The sequence below is a fragment of the Lepisma saccharinum genome, chromosome 29, assembly GCF_977018435.1.
Source record: "Lepisma saccharinum chromosome 29, izLepSacc3.1, whole genome shotgun sequence".
NCBI classification, from domain to species: domain Eukaryota; kingdom Metazoa; phylum Arthropoda; class Insecta; order Zygentoma; family Lepismatidae; genus Lepisma; species Lepisma saccharinum.
Window position 1 is genome coordinate 46,471,163 of NC_139257.1, and position 16,842 is coordinate 46,488,004.

Below are 16,842 nucleotides of genomic sequence, written 5' to 3' on the forward strand. Positions count from 1 at the left end.
CTGCATCTTTCTTTTGTCTCTCTCTGTCATTGTGCAAGTCTCTGTTCCATACATAATTATTGGCACATAGTATGTGTTGTATATTACCTTCTTGCATTTCATGGTGTATTAGACTAGGATTAGATACCCTATTATTATCATTGTAAATTTAGTTTGAGTAGTATTAGTTATGATTAGGGAACGGAACTTTAGGTAAATAAATGTTTTTTCTGCGATAAGATAGAGATCCTCTTTTTTTGCCAAAATTCTGAACATATGTCAACACAGCAAATTTTATTTTACATAAAAACACATGTTTTCCAATTTTCCGTATTTAAATACATATTTTGCGAATTTTCATTTTAAATACATAAAATCGCTCTTTTACTTCAGCTACCTCGAAATCCTCGAAGGAAAAAATGTTTATTCTCCGCACCTCTTTCATATCGAGTGTTAGGTTTGTCTTGTCTTTGAACATGCTTGCTGGCAGACTTTTGGCACCTTGCCTAAGATCCTATTGGGGAAAATATTACCCCCACTGGATCTAACCCTCAACTGCTAATGTCTAAATGTACAAACATATTTTGGAAGAACCAAGGTTTTCAAACTTTGTGCCAAACTGCACGTGTTTTGGAAGGTGAAGTAGAGGAAGAGAAAGCTTTGGAAAACTTCAGTGTTAGTGGCATTTCGTGCTTCAAATATGCAAGAATTGTTTCTTGTGACGTGGAGCGATCTTTCTCACAATATAAGATGCTTTTTAGAGATAATCGTCACAGATTTACAATGGAGAATTTGGAGAAAACTATGGTGATCCACTGCAACTCTTCCAAGAAATAGCTCACTAAGAGGTAAGCATTTAGAAACTGATTTCAGGTGTTTAAAATGCATGCAATATTTTGTTTTTGTTACCAAATGGTTTTTATTTTTGTCACATATTTTCCTGTTTTTATCACATATTTTCAACATTTATGACACATAAAAAATAAATATTTCTGAGTTTTTTAGCACATAAAGTTCCGTTCCCTAGTTATGATCTTGAAACTCAAAGAATTTGGTGGTGCTTTATTCATCCCTGTTCCATATTAATCTTCGAACACATTGATATAGTCCACCACCCATTTGTCCTTTTCTGTTTACCTCTTCATCTATTCTTCCACTTCTCTCAATTATGCTTCCTAGATATTTGAAGCTCTCCACTACCCTCAACTCTTGCGTATCCACCTTTATTCGTGTGTATTTTAAAATTATTTACTGTTACTGGTAACTGATCATTACAAAATGAGTGAATGGAATAATCAACATGTCTTTCAATAATGAAGATATATATACGAGGGTCATTAGGAAAGTAACTGCCATTGTGGCGTGGCACAACCGTTGTTACATCACGCAATCTGTGATTCAGTAAGCTTCCAGCTGTGCTAGTGAGAGCATCGTTGTGCTGCGCGTGTGCTGGTTATAGCGTCACAAAATGTGTGCTGCCATCGAAAATCCTGCCAAATGTGAGGTACGCAGAGTGATAAGATTTCTTCGGGCAAAAATTCATGGAACATTTTACGACAATCACTTCTGAAGTTTACTGTAACACTTTGCAGAAACTGACAAGAGCCATCCAGAACAAATGTCACTGTCTGATGACATCTGGGGTTGTGTTCGTGCATGACAATGCTCACTCTCACACTGCTCGGTGAACACAAGACCTTTTGCGCCAATTCAAATGGGACATTTTTGATCATCCCCATACATCCCAGACTTGGCTCCTCCTGATTTTCATCTGTTCACTCACATGAAGAAGTGACTTGGGGCACAGTACTTCACTGACGATGAGGATCTTCAAAATGCTGTGACATGTTGGTTGAATTCCCAGGTGGCCGAGTTTTATGCAGAAGGAATTGGTAAGTTGGTGAAGCTATGACAAGTGCTTGAATTTACATAGCGACTATGTTGAAAAATAGAAAACAGCTGTACCTTTCAGATGTAAAGTAAAAATTTGTTGTATCTATGCGGGCTTTTTATTTACAGCCAAACAGCGGTTACTTTCCAAATGACCCTCGTATATATATCCCCACCTAGTGGTTGCATGACCTTGTAGTTGGTGGTAGGGCTTGCATGCTTCAATGATCTCCCATGCCGGGCAGAGGGGTGGGGGGGGGAGAAGCCAGACTAAGAAGCAACCGATCGGCCCTCCAGGATTGCTGGGGTTAGACAGTGCTGCCTTCTACAGAGAGGTTTGGTTACCCGAAGGCTAGGAGAGGGAAACTCTGATGTAAAACCAGGGGTAGGGTGGACTCTGGAGCTATGAAAAGCAACCATCCTAGGGGATGGAAACCCCAAAATCAAAGACGTGGTCCTCCAGGTTGGGGGTTGGGCGTGGGGCTGACAACCCCACCCCCTAAAGTGCACATTGTTTCAAAACCCCAGTTGTGGAGGCCATGGCCCGAAAACTAGCCGAAGCACCATAGGTTTGTTTTGTTTTAGGTTAGGTATTTCTTTTGGAGCTGCATATGACATTTGAATCAGATTTCAAAATTGATTACAATTCATAAAATGCAAGGAAAGGTTGTCATTTTGACTATCATAAAAATCCCAATAATGCCTAACTTTGTGTGGTGAGCATGAAGAGTTGTGAAACTCTAGGTCCTGGATTCATATCCTTGGTATGCTACTTTGTGCTTATTTTCAATTAAAAATGTGCTGTAAAATTTGCACATAGATATGGAAGAGTTCCATATGTGTTTAAAAGTTTTCTCATTGTCTGTATTGCAAATATTACGTTGCCTGCAGATTGTTGGTTACTCGGGTTTGTATTTCTTTTCTTACATGAAAATTGTGAAGTTTGCAGGCGACTGTGCAGGAATATGAAACTTGGCTTTGACACGCATCTACACTGGTCCTCTAGGGCTTAGGTCTGGTTACTAAGTTACCCTGGATCGGACTTCTCAGTTAGTTTAATTGGGTAACTAAAGTGTAGCCCTTGACTGGGTCACTGGTGTCGGATTTTATACCTTTCTTAAGTTTTCTTAGTAACGAAAAGGTATGGAACTTCCTTCCATTAAAGATTGGTTTATTATCAATAATGCACAATGTACAATGATACTTAATCCCTGGCAATCTTAGATTTACGTTAACTGATGCAGATTTGATGACAAATCTGAAATGGGTAACCCTTCCAAGATTATTCACAATTGCTTTGGTATCGCAAGCAACTAGAGCTGAAGCAGCAGGTTATGAGAAACTAGCCCAAGCAAATTGCAGCGTCCGAAAACTGGGTAGTTCTCCCTACAAGGTAAACTTGTGATACCAGCAATAGGATAAGAAAGCCCAAATATACAGAAAACTGGCTTCCTTTTATACTACACAGTTATTTACAAAAAAACAAGGAAACTTGGTTGATATTTACATGTAACTATGGATTTACATAATTACATCATGCTATTTAGAATTTTACATTTACATAAAATTATCAAAGTTGAAAATAACATACCTTCCTAATATATTTTTCAAATGCCAAAAACGTTTACATAATTATTAATTTTGTTGCTTTTAAGAAACGCAGATTAATTCTCAAACATTCTTAATCTTGTGCAAGTCACAGATAATGTAAGCTCGCGCAGATGTTGATTTCCTGCTTTACAAATGGTAACATGAACTAATTCGACTGGGGCAACACAGCTTTTACAGCAAGAGAAGTCTGGCAGTTTGCTGAACTCCACGCACATGTCTGCAAGCATTCTCTGGTGATACCAGCAGAGGAGCAGGGTGAGGCGATGTTGATGGGGAGAGTAACGTGCATTGGAGGATGACAGGTTCATCGTCCCAAATCCAAACTTCTAGCCAACACTGCCTTCTCTTCCCAGAACTTTACACAATGAAGAGTTGCCAGATGCAAGAACATTATGAAAACCAATAGTTGAAAAAATCATTCCGTATCATATATCTTTATTCACTTATGACACAAGTGTTCAGCAATAAATAACATAATATCCAATGAGGTAAAAATAAATTATCGGCACTCTTGTTTGATTTTTGTTGTTTAACGTTGCTTTTATGCCACTTTGGCTAATTGCAACGATGAGCATGAGTGTTGATACAATGAAATTGATGAAGAGAGATTCGTAAAGAAAGCCCATGCTGAGGCCAGGATTCAAACCCCTGGTGTCGTAGCATGCTGTGCTCAACACTACGCCATGTAGGCTGGGTTTTTGTTACTTGCAAAATTATCACACGTATGTGTTGTTTTTATTTTTCTATGTGTTCAGTGGAAAGTACATTTGGATTACAATGACATAGTTTACAACATGTAGATATAAAATATATTTTTTGATTAGCAGGTTACTAAAAATGCCCAATAGTGTGGCAAAGTTGTCTGGCCACTTCCCTTCTGTGTTATGTTAAGTTAGAGAATGCTGAAGCTCAATCTGCTAGCATTCTGTTCTCCTTCCACCTTTCATGATCTTTGTTACTGCTAAATTATAGGTGTTGTTAATTTATAAAACATTATATTAGATAAAAATTACTATCACAATTTATTATCACTTTAGCTGCTAATTAAATTAAAAATTCATCACCTAAACTCACATTCCATGTTGACGGAATGTCGCCCCACCAATTTAGCTCACCAGGAGCCGCCACTGGTTGGATTATTCAACTTCACCTTACTACCTCTGTAGGCAGATTACAATGATGAGGGTGTATAATGATTAGATGAATGAACAAACTCATAGACATAAACCCAGAGTCGACACACACATATACCGTGCGTTCATTTCGATCTGCAGCCGAGAGATCGGGAGAAGCGTGGCGGGCGGCGCTGACGGAGATGCCGACATTTGCGGCCTGTAATGCCCGCTTATTTTTATAGACATATGCAGACATTTATATAAATATTGCAAGACGATCACTAACCTGTGTTATAACACGCAAAAGTTCTTCTGTAATTCATCCAAGTTCTGCTCTTATATGCACAAATAAATACGCTTTAGAAACGATGTTAAGAGCCACAGATAATAAAACATTTTAATCATAGTTTTGACCAGTAACGTCCTGCTTAAGTTTATATCCTTGAAAGAGTTTTGTGCCGATGGGGATCGTTTGGAGGTTTTGAATGTGCAACACTGTATCAAGATTACGCTGTAGAAGAAACCGTTAAAAGTCAATAGTGTTCGTGAGCTTCCTTGCAATCCGAAATCTCCGAGCTCGAGTTTTTTGTTCCTTCGCGACTAGATGAAGACAGAGTTGTAAATATAGTGGCGAGCAATGTAAACCAAGAGCGTGTTAATTTCGTACTGTGCGCAAGAGTGTTATTCTTGGTTACTTGCAGTTACTTGTTTGTGTTATTGTAGTGTGTATGTGTGACGTGTCAGTGAGACGATTGGAATGCCAGCCGCAAGATTCACGTTAGAACAAAGATTTTTTTATGTATGACACGTACCTACGTGAAAACAAACTCGTGTCGAGACGTGTGTAGGCAATTTGTACAGAAATTCCCATGCGTTTCAACTCCACACAGAGATACGGTTAGACATCTTGTCCTTAAATTACGAGAAACTGTATCGTTAAATTTTAAAACACCTAAGCAAAAACGACGGATTCTAACCGAAGCAAAACTCGATTATATTGGTGCAGCGTTAGAACGTTCTCCAAACAAACCTCTACGCCGTGTTTCACAAGAGGTGGGCGTGTCAAAATCATCGGCACATACAGTCACTAAGCTACTAAAATTAAAACCATACTCTTATAACACAGGTTAGTGCTCGTTTTGCAATATTTATATAAATGTCTGCATATGTCCATAAAAATAAGCGGGCATTTCAGGTCGCAAATGTCGGCATCTCCGTCAGTGCCGCCCGCCACGCTTCTCCCGATCTCTCGGCTGCAGATCGAAATGGACGCACGGTATATACAAATAGCGACATTGCAAATTGTTCAACACAATGCTTTTCTTATTTTGCTTTTTATGCTGACAACTGGATTTCCAAATTTAGCACCTAAGCATTTGAGATACCATTATAAAACCCTGGTGTGAATGCATGGGGTTGCACTTACTGCACATACTGATTGCTAGAAGCTAATGTACCAAATCAGTGCAACTCAAATATCTTGCAAATTTAGAAATACAATGTGGGCTTTCTTGTGGAAAACCATTTATATTTACCTGAGGCATATATCCTACCCTTCGACCTGGAATCCCACATTTTGGATTTCCTGGTACATGACCAAAAACAAAAACATTCCCATTATTGGGCCGTAATCGCCCCAGAGCAATGTTGAGAAGTGTGGTTTTGCCACATCCACTGGGACCCAACAGTCCATATCTGGAAATGAACAAACAACCTCATAGACAAAATACTTTTATTACATGAATTGGTGTTAATAGTCAATAATTGACTGCCATTTTCAACCTATTCTTCGTTACTCAAATTCACAACAGATATATGTAAGTGATGTGAACTAAATACTTACTTCAGCTAATGTGTGGAAAGAGTTTTCCATACCATATAGTTCTGCATTACAAAACACAAGGACCGGTGTGAACTATAATCGCAAGACCTGTATATTTTGAAATTGAAAATGGAGACAACTCACATTTCTTGTAAAATTATATACTAAAACTATGTATTGCTGCCCAAATTTCTAGGTTCTAGTGCAGGACAGGGAGTGATTTGTTGTGTTTTCATTTCATCTTATCTTCCTCATTCCGATCATTATTGTTGTTGCATGTTTTTGTGTGCCGTCGCGAGAATGTCAGAGTTTGAATTAGAGCAATGAACAAACATTACTAAATTTCTTGCTAAACTTTCTATGGGAAGAGAAAGCATCACTGATGAAGAGAGGCCAGGACAGCCAGTAACGAGCAGAAATGGCAAAAACATTGCAAAATTCATTGAACTGTGCATCAAAATCATTGGCTGATTGTGAGAAGCAAAGCAGACCAAGTAATATAGATAGAGAAACAGTTAGGAATATCTTGGCATGAGAAAGGTGTGTGGAAAGTAGAGTCAATATGATGTTGTGGCCTGATAAAGAAATCATGCCCCCCCCCCCCCCATACCTGAAAATGAAGAAAATATTAAAAGGAAGACATTTTGATGACATTCAGGACATTAAAGAATGATGACAGCTCTGATGCCCATTTCAGAAGCAAGAAAAAGTTCCAAAATTGCTTTGAAGGGTTAATTCGGTGCTGGCGTTGGTGTGTACTTCGGTGACCATAGTGATATTCAGCAATGAGGTATGTAGCACTTTTTCTAGGATGAGATTACAAGGCAATGACGCTACCACTGCGCCATCGGGGAGGCCCTATATCCCAAATGTGTAATCAAGGGTATGTAATATACATTTGTAACTCAATTATGCTGATCTACATCCCAAACAAATAATGACAATATACTCCCTATACAACTATAAGGCTATAACGTTTGTTCTAAATACTGGAAGCATGACTAAAAATAACCAATTACACAACCACAATACAAGGGGGAAAGATAATTATTACCAGAACCAACACAGACTCAATATCTCAAAACAATCACCAATGAATGCCGGAAAAATATTCTACAACCAGCTGCCTCATGACATAAAACTGATATCTCCAAAAGATAAACAAATACAAACAATAAAAAAATATTTGGCAGATAGAGCTCTCTACAGTATCGGAGAATTCATGGAACAAGACAATACAAGGCCAATGTACTAAATACAAGGCCAATGTACTAAAAAATATGTATTTTAATTGTATTCTTATTTCAATCATGCAACAATGATAATGTGTTTTTTATTTTTATTGTAGTGTAATGAAGTGTATTTTTTCATTTTTACTTTGGTGTAGTGATGTAATGTACTACACAATGTTTCTTCTTTTTTGTTATGATGTACTTAACTAATTATTATTTCATTATGTATCTTGACGTTTTCCATGCCCTTTTAAACAAGGGTCAACGGAAGAAAAATAAAATTCAAATTCAAAATTCAAATATGTTATCAAGGGTATGTAATATATATTTGTAACCATAACTGCTATATGCCATGTATGTGATCAAACCGATATGTAATAATATATACTTGTAACTTTAATCATACTGCATCCCAAATAAGTAATCAAGTGGATGTATTTGTACTGAAATCATGCTACCTAATGTTATATGTAACAAATGACGTGCTCTATACTGCTGCAGATAGAAATATCTACAATGTAGTCAACAGAACAAGAATAAATTACAATTACAATTACAATTACTCAATTGTCAGACCCCGCAGGGGAACCTGTCCTAAAATGACATACGGTAAGGAAAAAATGCTGTAGCAAGTGCATTAATTGCAACTCTTTGTTTATTTTTAACATATTAAGAACTCAAAGCATTACCTTTTATATGGTACAGTTAAAAATAATATATGTTATGTTATATGATCTTTACAAAGGTTTTTTGAAAAATGCAACAGTGTGTCATTTTACCTGAGGTACTTAGATAAAATGACATACCCATTTATAACACGTAATTGAATCTTACATACTCATTCATATAACACGTAATTGAAATTTTTTCTTGCATAAATCGCAAGTAAATGTCCTTGATGTCTTTGGTGCACCAGCATACTCATTGTGCGCCCACAATGAACATTGTATGCACTTCAGCCATGTTTCCTTAGGTTTCGAATGACTGAATAAGTCGTTGCAATAGATGCATGGCACATCGTCATCACTATCATGTAGCTCAGAATCATCATCGTCATTATCATCAAACTGAAGTTTAATATTGGCTTGTCGAGCTGCCTGTCTTGATTCTAATAGTTTCTTCTCTGCAACTTTTGTCTTCACTTCGGTGATAAAAGGGCTACCTGTTAAGACTTGTGGTCCCTCATGCTTCCTTTTTTTGGAGGACCTGGCCTGGGGTGTAGAGGGTAGTGGTGATATGTCGATTGGCCTGAGCAATGAGGGTGATGAAGTTGCAGTTACAGATGTGGTACCGCAAGGTGATGGCATTGCAGATGGTGGAGGAAAAGATTGTGCAATTTCGATGACAGGAGTCAAAGCTGGAGATGATTATGATTCAGCCTCAGTTTCAGGTGTATCAATTCCTGGCTGGGTCCCACCGGCAAAAAAGTTGTTTGGTAACGACCCAATCCTTTATCAACTCCAACCACCTGCTTGTTTTTCCCCTGCACTCTCATCCGCAGCATAGCCTGGGGAACGCAGAATGTCTTGGATGCACGTTGCCAACCCATTTCCCCATTGTTTATTGCATTTGTAGCACATTGCATAGTGTCCTTATGCCATGACTGTCTGTCAGTTTTTCTTACATACTCTCCAACCATTATTTCTGGAGCCTAAAATAATAAAAAAGAAACATTTTCAGTCTGCTTTCCATAATATCTACAATAATTCAGTTGCAATAGTGATTTATTTAATTAACTGTAGCCATTACTGGTATTATTTACACATTGAACAACTTTCAACATTTACAGATTTTACGCCTTGGCAATAATAGAATTCCTATTAAATGTGTAGGTCCACAAAAATATTTACTCTGGTAAAATGACATACTATGTCATTTTATCCTAGTTAAGAGTATGTCATTTTACCCTCTGTCATAACCTCAAACAGGTGTGTAAATGCTAGCGTTTATGAATACTTGCAAGATTTTACAATGGGTTTATAATATGCACAATATAACTAATTCCTTACCTTATTTATACAAATGTTGGCTCGCTTATTGTAATTGTAGAAATCTGGCATCAAACAATGATCACCTCAAACATTTACAACTCCGTATTTAAGGATTACGCTCCTATTCCGAAATCCTTTACACAATGGCACCGCCACTCACACAGGTTCTTTGTTGTCTACTACAGTACACAATCAGAGACTGAAAAGTACTGTCCCTTGCGGCAGTAACGAGAAACTCAAGGTATGTCATTTTATCTGAGTATGTCATTTTAGGACAGGTTTCCCTACATACCGTATGCTGATTACAAATGAAAGTATATTTCTAATGCAGGTTATTTGCTTTCTTCTATTCCAATGTCACTGCACTTGCATAGCAAGATGGACGCATATATCTGTAGCACGAGGTCCCATACATGTCGCACACCCCTAAATGTGGTCTTCATTCTGCATGTATTTGAACATGAACAGACAGTTGCCTGTAGATGCATAGATCATTTCATATGCAATGTTACTGTGTAGTAGTGGATGCTTTAGCATTTCAGCATCTTTTTTCATCCATATATGTATTGTTATTATTTCAAGATATTTTACCTTTCTTAAAAGTCACCTTCTACATCCTTCAGTACAATGATCAAAAATCATATAACAAGGCACTCAGATCAAAATTACAATCACCCCTGTAGCCAGTGTGCCGTTTGAAAAAAGAATGTGGGGTGGGAATTCCAATAACTACTCTTGAATCAACAGGATATTATATGTTACATAATATTCATATATGTATGTAAGGAAAATGGAAACACTCACCAGACAATGGACAAAATGTTTTGTGGCTGCGTGCCACATCTTCAGTTGGAGAGAGAAGAAAGATGATGTGAATGTTTCCTCTTTCCTTTTTACTTCTTATTTATCTCTTGTGGCTCTCCTTCCTTTGATCCACTTTTACACACATGCACATAAATAAAAAGCGCCAAAAAGAGGAGCTTTGGGGGGATGGGGTGGTGGAAGGAGGGAAATTCTCCATCACCCCCATCAAATACTGATACCTAACTATAGTAAAAAAATGAAATACCCAACTCTTTGGATGCACACAAAGAATTATTGTTGCAATCATATGAACAGCAGATACCAATTATTCAATGCTAAGAAGTGCAAATAAACTAGCAAAGTATGCAACAGTCAGTGATCAGAACACTACATTTTAAAAGTAGCTTAGCTACAGCTACTCTTCCAAAATGTAGCTTCGCTACAGCTACAGCTACATTTACCAAAAAGTAGCTCGCTACGCTACTCCTGTTTGCTACTCGCTACTTCGCTACTTTTTCAGCTACTTCTACATAAAAAAACTTAAAAACAACAATGTGGATATTAAAAAAATCCCCTACTACTGGTCAATAGATTCTGTTATTTATTATCATGATTCCCGTCATTCGATAATTTTGATAGCAGTGTTACTTCAGTTACTTATTTGTACTATAGTTCTTGAGAATAACATACCTATGCAAGTGGCATTTCAATTCAAATTTGATATATGAATATTGCAATTAGGGTGTTACCCAAATTAATGATTACAACTATACACAAATGAAATTTGGTAGGATTACGTATTTATGTTCACATCAACATATTTTTCTTGAGAATAAATATTTCATTTTTTAAAAGAATGATATGAAGGCAGCATTTTAAATTAAAAGTACCTGGGGTCCTTTGTTTACAAAAGGGCTCCAGGTTCGATACCCAGCGGAGGCACATGGTGGCTCGGATCCAGTCTCGATCAGCTTATCTATGCATAAAATGGACTCAAAACAAAAACTAGGAAAGACGCCAAGTTGGGAGGATGGGATCCTCCTGCTCCTCCATTCCCCACACTGCTCATCATTCATTCTTCCTAGTTTTCTCACAATTAGCCGAAAGTAGCAGAAAGCGACTATAGGTAAGAGAATAATTAAATAAACCATTCATCCTCATTGTCATGATTGAGAAAAGTTAAAGAATAGATGAGGAGGTAAACAGAAGAGGACAAATGGGTGGTGGACTATATCAAAGTGTTCGAGGATTAATATGGAACAGGGATGTACCTATGAAATGAAAGAAGGTAACACATAGCACATTCTATGTGCCAATAATTACGTGACATAGAGAGACAAAAAGAAGATGCAGGCAGTGGAGATGAAATTTTTAAGGAGTCTATGGGAGAAGACTAGAAGGGATAGAATAAGGAATGAGGAGATCCGACAGACAGTGGGTGTGGTGAAGCTTCAGGACAGGATAGATCAGGCACAGATGAGGTGGTTCGGACACATGAAGAGGATGCATGCAGAAAGACTGCCAGTAAGAGCTTACAATGCACAAGGAGTGGGAATAAGGCCAAGGGGGAGACCAAGATGTCGGTGGAAAGAGCAGATAGTGGACTGTGTTAGGAGAAGAGACAAGATTGGAACACCATGGAAAGAGAGGAGTGGTGGAAGACCAGGAAAAAATGGAGAGGCTCGACTTCTATGCCGACCCAGCCAAAGGCAGGAAACAGCGAAGGATGATGATGATGTTATGATTAGCAAAAGTTACAGAAAAGTGACGCAAAAGTAGGAGAAATACATAAATTTGAAAACTACATATATTAACTAAAGAAAATTGTAGTTTCTGCAGGAAAGTCAATAACTCGTACGTACTTGATACAATATATTGTTGCAACTGTCGTGTAAACCCGAGTGTTCTAAACGTATTGTAATTTTAAATTTGTGAACAAATATTATCGCAAAAATCATTCTAATTCCAGAAACTCTATCATTCTTGTAACAATACTGACAATGATCAATGCTGTTAATGTACTGAGCCATTTATTGCTGGCACTATTCCTTTGTCAGAGCAGTGGAAAATCCATCGCTCATTTTTGCACTGCTAGTTGTATTTTACACAGCAATTAATGACATTTTGGTGTCTCTTACACCAGATACTAATTAAATAACATGCAGATATCAATAATCTACAATATAGATTATAATCTGTATTTCCATGTAATTGACTTTGTCTTTATGAACCTCCTGCAAAATTAAGAGTTATTGTCGATTTTTTCTGACGCTGTTGCCACATTCAAAATTCACATCAAAATGCTTAGAAAAAATGTAGCTGTAGCGAAATTTGCGCTACAACTACAGGAATTTCGTAGCTTCGCTAACCCTACAACTACAATTTTCAAAATGTAGCATCGCTACAGCTACAGCTACAAATTTTGTAGCTAGCTACTGTAGCGATGCTACAAGTAGTGTGCTACTTCTGACCACTGGCAACAGTTATATATTTAAAAACACCTTGTATTTCATATTATAAAGGTGTAAAAAGGTTAAACATAAGCCATATTACCAAAAAGTTTATTTGAGTGGAGTAGTTCAAAATGATGAAGCTGTGAACCCTGAAATACTAATTGCTGTTTAAACAATATAGATAAATCATGGAAAAAATTATGACACTTACATTTCACCTCTTTCAACTGACATATTGAGTCCACATATCACTGATCTTGTACTGGCCCTTCGTCCAAAGTGCTTATGAATATCAATTAACTCCACTGCCAAACTGCTTGGATAGGTGTGTCTCCTTTCGGGTCTGTCAATTTGAGAGTGGAACAGCCGATCCGATAGAGTATTAAGCAGGTGCATTATATTCTTTATTTACAACACTTTTCCTGTAGAAAGTATCATAATATAAATATAATTTAATTTAATGTTTAACTAGAGAAACAGTGACATATTTAATTGTATTTGTGTTAAATGTGCTTTTCATTTGAACAAAAGAATATATTTCACATATTCTAATGGTTACTTGTTACTTGTCAATGGGCTATTTCTTCAAAACAGGACACATGTACTCAAAGTAATAATTTGGTTAGGGTTACCAGACTCCCCTATTTTTTCGAACATATCCTACCACGCCAATTACAGTTAGACGTGATGTTATGGTCCTCAACGATGAATTAAAAAGAATTTCCACCTGGTGTGACTCCAATGCACTGATTTTAAATCCAAAAAAATCCACATACATGCTACTGGGGAACAGACAAACAATTATGAACGACAAGTATAACGACATAGACTTGAAGATACGTGGGATGTGCATACCGCATAAAACAACATCTAAAAACCTGGGTTTGGTGATTGATAGTTCTCTCACTTGGACAGAACACATCAATGGACTGTGTAGAAAATCATTCTACATTCTCAGAAATTTATATAGGTCTCAAAATTATCTAACAGAAAAAGTTAAACTGAAGCTCGTTGAGCTCTTATTGTGGTCACTCTTTGATTACTGTGATGTAGTTTATGGTCCTGGGGTCTCAGTCAGAGATAAAAGGAAAATTCAGGTGATGCAAAATTCTTGTATACGATTTGCATTGAACATAAGGAAATATGAACATATCCTGCCTCATTTGAACACAAAGAAAATATTAACAATGGACAGAAGAAGGCATCTGCACTATATCACCTTCATAAACAAAATTTTGAAAGTAAGTAAACCAGATTATCTATTTAGAAAACTTAAAGTAGGCACTCAAATACACTCACACTTCACGCGAGGGCATAACAAACTTTTTACATGTCATCACAGTACCGCCTCCTTCAAATCATCATTCTCGGTAAATGCAGTTTCAACCTGGAATAAATTGCCCATAACAATAACTAACCAATCAACACTGCATGCTCTTAAATCCACAGCAAAGGACTATCTATTATGTAAACAGTTTGAATCTAGAAGCACACACGAATAAAAATACATCCCACAATGTATTAATGTCAATGTAAGAATTTGGTATTACTTCATGCCAAATATTTCTATTCTTGCACCATCAAACATTAACTAATATGCATTTATGTGTACATGTGTCTGTGCCTATATATATATATATATATATATATATATATATATATATATACTTAAAATTGTATTTAGAATTTAGTTTTATGTATTTTTTCTTTTTGTGTATACATATACTCATTAATTGTATCTTTACAGTTCTTATTTGATTTCAAATTATCCATGCGTTTTTTTTGTTTTTTCTTTTTTCTTTTTCTTACTTATTTACTATTATTTGTATTATTATTATTATTTTTCTTTTTTCTTATTGGATATATATATACCGTTTGTAACTGTAGACTGTGTTCTGACAAGGGTTAGGTGGGAGAACAGCGTACGCTGAACCTCGCCCGCTCAATAAAGATATATTATTATTATTATTATTATTATTATTTTAGCCATATGTCTGGTGTCTGGGATGAATTTGAAAAGTATCATAAATGTCCTACATTTTGAGCATCATATACTATGAATTATGAAAAATATGTTTCAGTAAAACAAAGAAATCATACAAGTTACAAGTCTATGGACTGACTGCATGCCAAGCTCAATAGTAAAATTCAAGCTGATCCCCATTCTTATTCAATATTTAGATCATAAAGCAGGGGAAGGGGGTGGTATATGAAACAAAGGTATTGAACTAGAACTGAAACATCCCAAATGAAACTTCTGGAACCATTTCAAGTTATGTTAATTGTTGAATATTTGTTTACCATTCCAGGTCATAATGCAAATGTTAAGAGAGTACTTCAATTAATATCAGCACAAAGGACTCATGAGAGAAATTAATTTATCATAGGGTTTGTAAAAGGTTTGGTACTGGTCAAAATACTTTCAAAGAGTTTTTAACTCCAAATGTGTCATTACTTTCTAACATATTCCAGAAATGTGTATTATTTACTGCTAATGTTTTATGTCCTACATTTTGTGACACCATGTCCTACTTTTCCCTTATAGCAATCTGGTAACCCTAAATTTGGGGAAGTTCAAAGTTATGGACGAAAAATCCTTGGTTTAGTTTATCAATATGGGAACATTACCTTTGTTTATACTTTTATACCACAAGATATTAGAATAATATAAATCAAGAACACCAACTTTTAAAAAACATTGCATGGACTGAACACTTGAGTTGTAAATTCACAAAACATCTTATAAATCTACCCTTCCATGGAATGCACACTAAAAGTCTTAACATCCTTACTTAATTTTTAAAAATCTATTATTTACTGATTAAAATAAGCACTCCACCACAAATTACGATAATTAATGATGATAATAACAAATAATATGGTGGGCTCGGGCCCATATAACTTGGCGCCATGATTTAAAAAATAAAAATAAATGATTGTTCTCATATGCATGAGCAGGTGGTGTTTGTTGAGTGAGATTAATCCAATAGGTAGAAAAAAATGTTAAATGCGTAGAAAGAAGCAAAGTGTATTTTTCTGATTTAGTTATAATGTACATTTCTAAGTCATATTTTGCAAATATGTCCTTAATAAGTATTTGCAAAATTTGTCGCTCTTTTGACTTTTAAAAACCCTTGTACCATAAAGTAACCACTAAGGGTGTGCGGGATCCCGAAAAGTCGGGACAGGGATCGGGAAAATAATTTCCCTTCCCGATCCCGACTTCGGGAAATGACTTCCCGACTTCTCGGGATCCCGAGTAGTCGAGAAATACCAAATGGTCATTTTAAAAAGTCGTTAATTCTCGACGTTTTGTGCATTCGAGAAAATACGAATTTTTCCCGTCCCGAATGTCGGGATTTTAAATATTTCCCGTCCCGACCCAAAACTATCTGTCCCGCACACCGCTAGTAACTGTAGTTTACTTTATATTCATACTTTGCAATTTTAATGCAAACGAGTCGAGACCCTAGAAATAAACTCTGATAATTTTGGTTTTCTTGATTTCAATCTTTAATCGTAATTTACACTAATCTATTCTTTTAAAAATAGATGTTCATGATGGTCGGTATGGAGTCCAATAGTGTGACGTCATGGCAGACGACGCGCTGGGACTGAGTCCAAACAAATAAACACGTGCTTTTCTTCGTATTCAGATCAATGCTATTTTCTTCGGAAGGGGTAGCTCTAATTATTGTAACAGCAGTTACGAAACAAAATTGTGATGTGCATCGTACATTAATGTAAAGATGGGATTTCGGAGAATACGTCTATACGTATATAACATATACCTTACAGATGAGAATGTAAAGAATAAATGGAGTAAGAAATCGAGTAAAGCGAATGCTCCAAAAGAAATCTCAGCCAATGGGCTTCGTCGGTTCAATCTCTTCAGGCAGCTGGTTTCCCATAGTTTCCCATCAAACATAGTGGCAGCATACTACC

At 36.5% G+C, this 16,842-nt stretch overlaps 1 protein-coding gene across 7 annotated transcripts in view; it reads right to left on the reverse strand.

Moving 5' to 3' along the window:
* LOC145981216 (ABC transporter G family member 20-like) overlaps positions 1-15,865 on the reverse strand; it is a 54,285-nt gene extending 38,420 nt beyond the window's left edge. Inside the window, exons 1-4 of one of the 7 annotated variants that reach the window (XM_083114351.1) lie at positions 15,584-15,622; positions 14,197-14,284; positions 13,109-13,319; positions 6,131-6,290 (exon numbers count right to left, since the gene is read on the reverse strand). In XM_083114351.1, coding sequence (XP_082970477.1) covers positions 6,131-6,290; positions 13,109-13,293 — 345 coding nt within the window. In that variant the 5' untranslated portion in view covers positions 13,294-13,319; positions 14,197-14,284; positions 15,584-15,622. The other 6 variants (XM_083114355.1, XM_083114353.1, XM_083114350.1 and 3 more) reach the window with 6 other exon arrangements.
* Between the last annotated feature and the right edge of the window lie 977 nt (positions 15,866-16,842).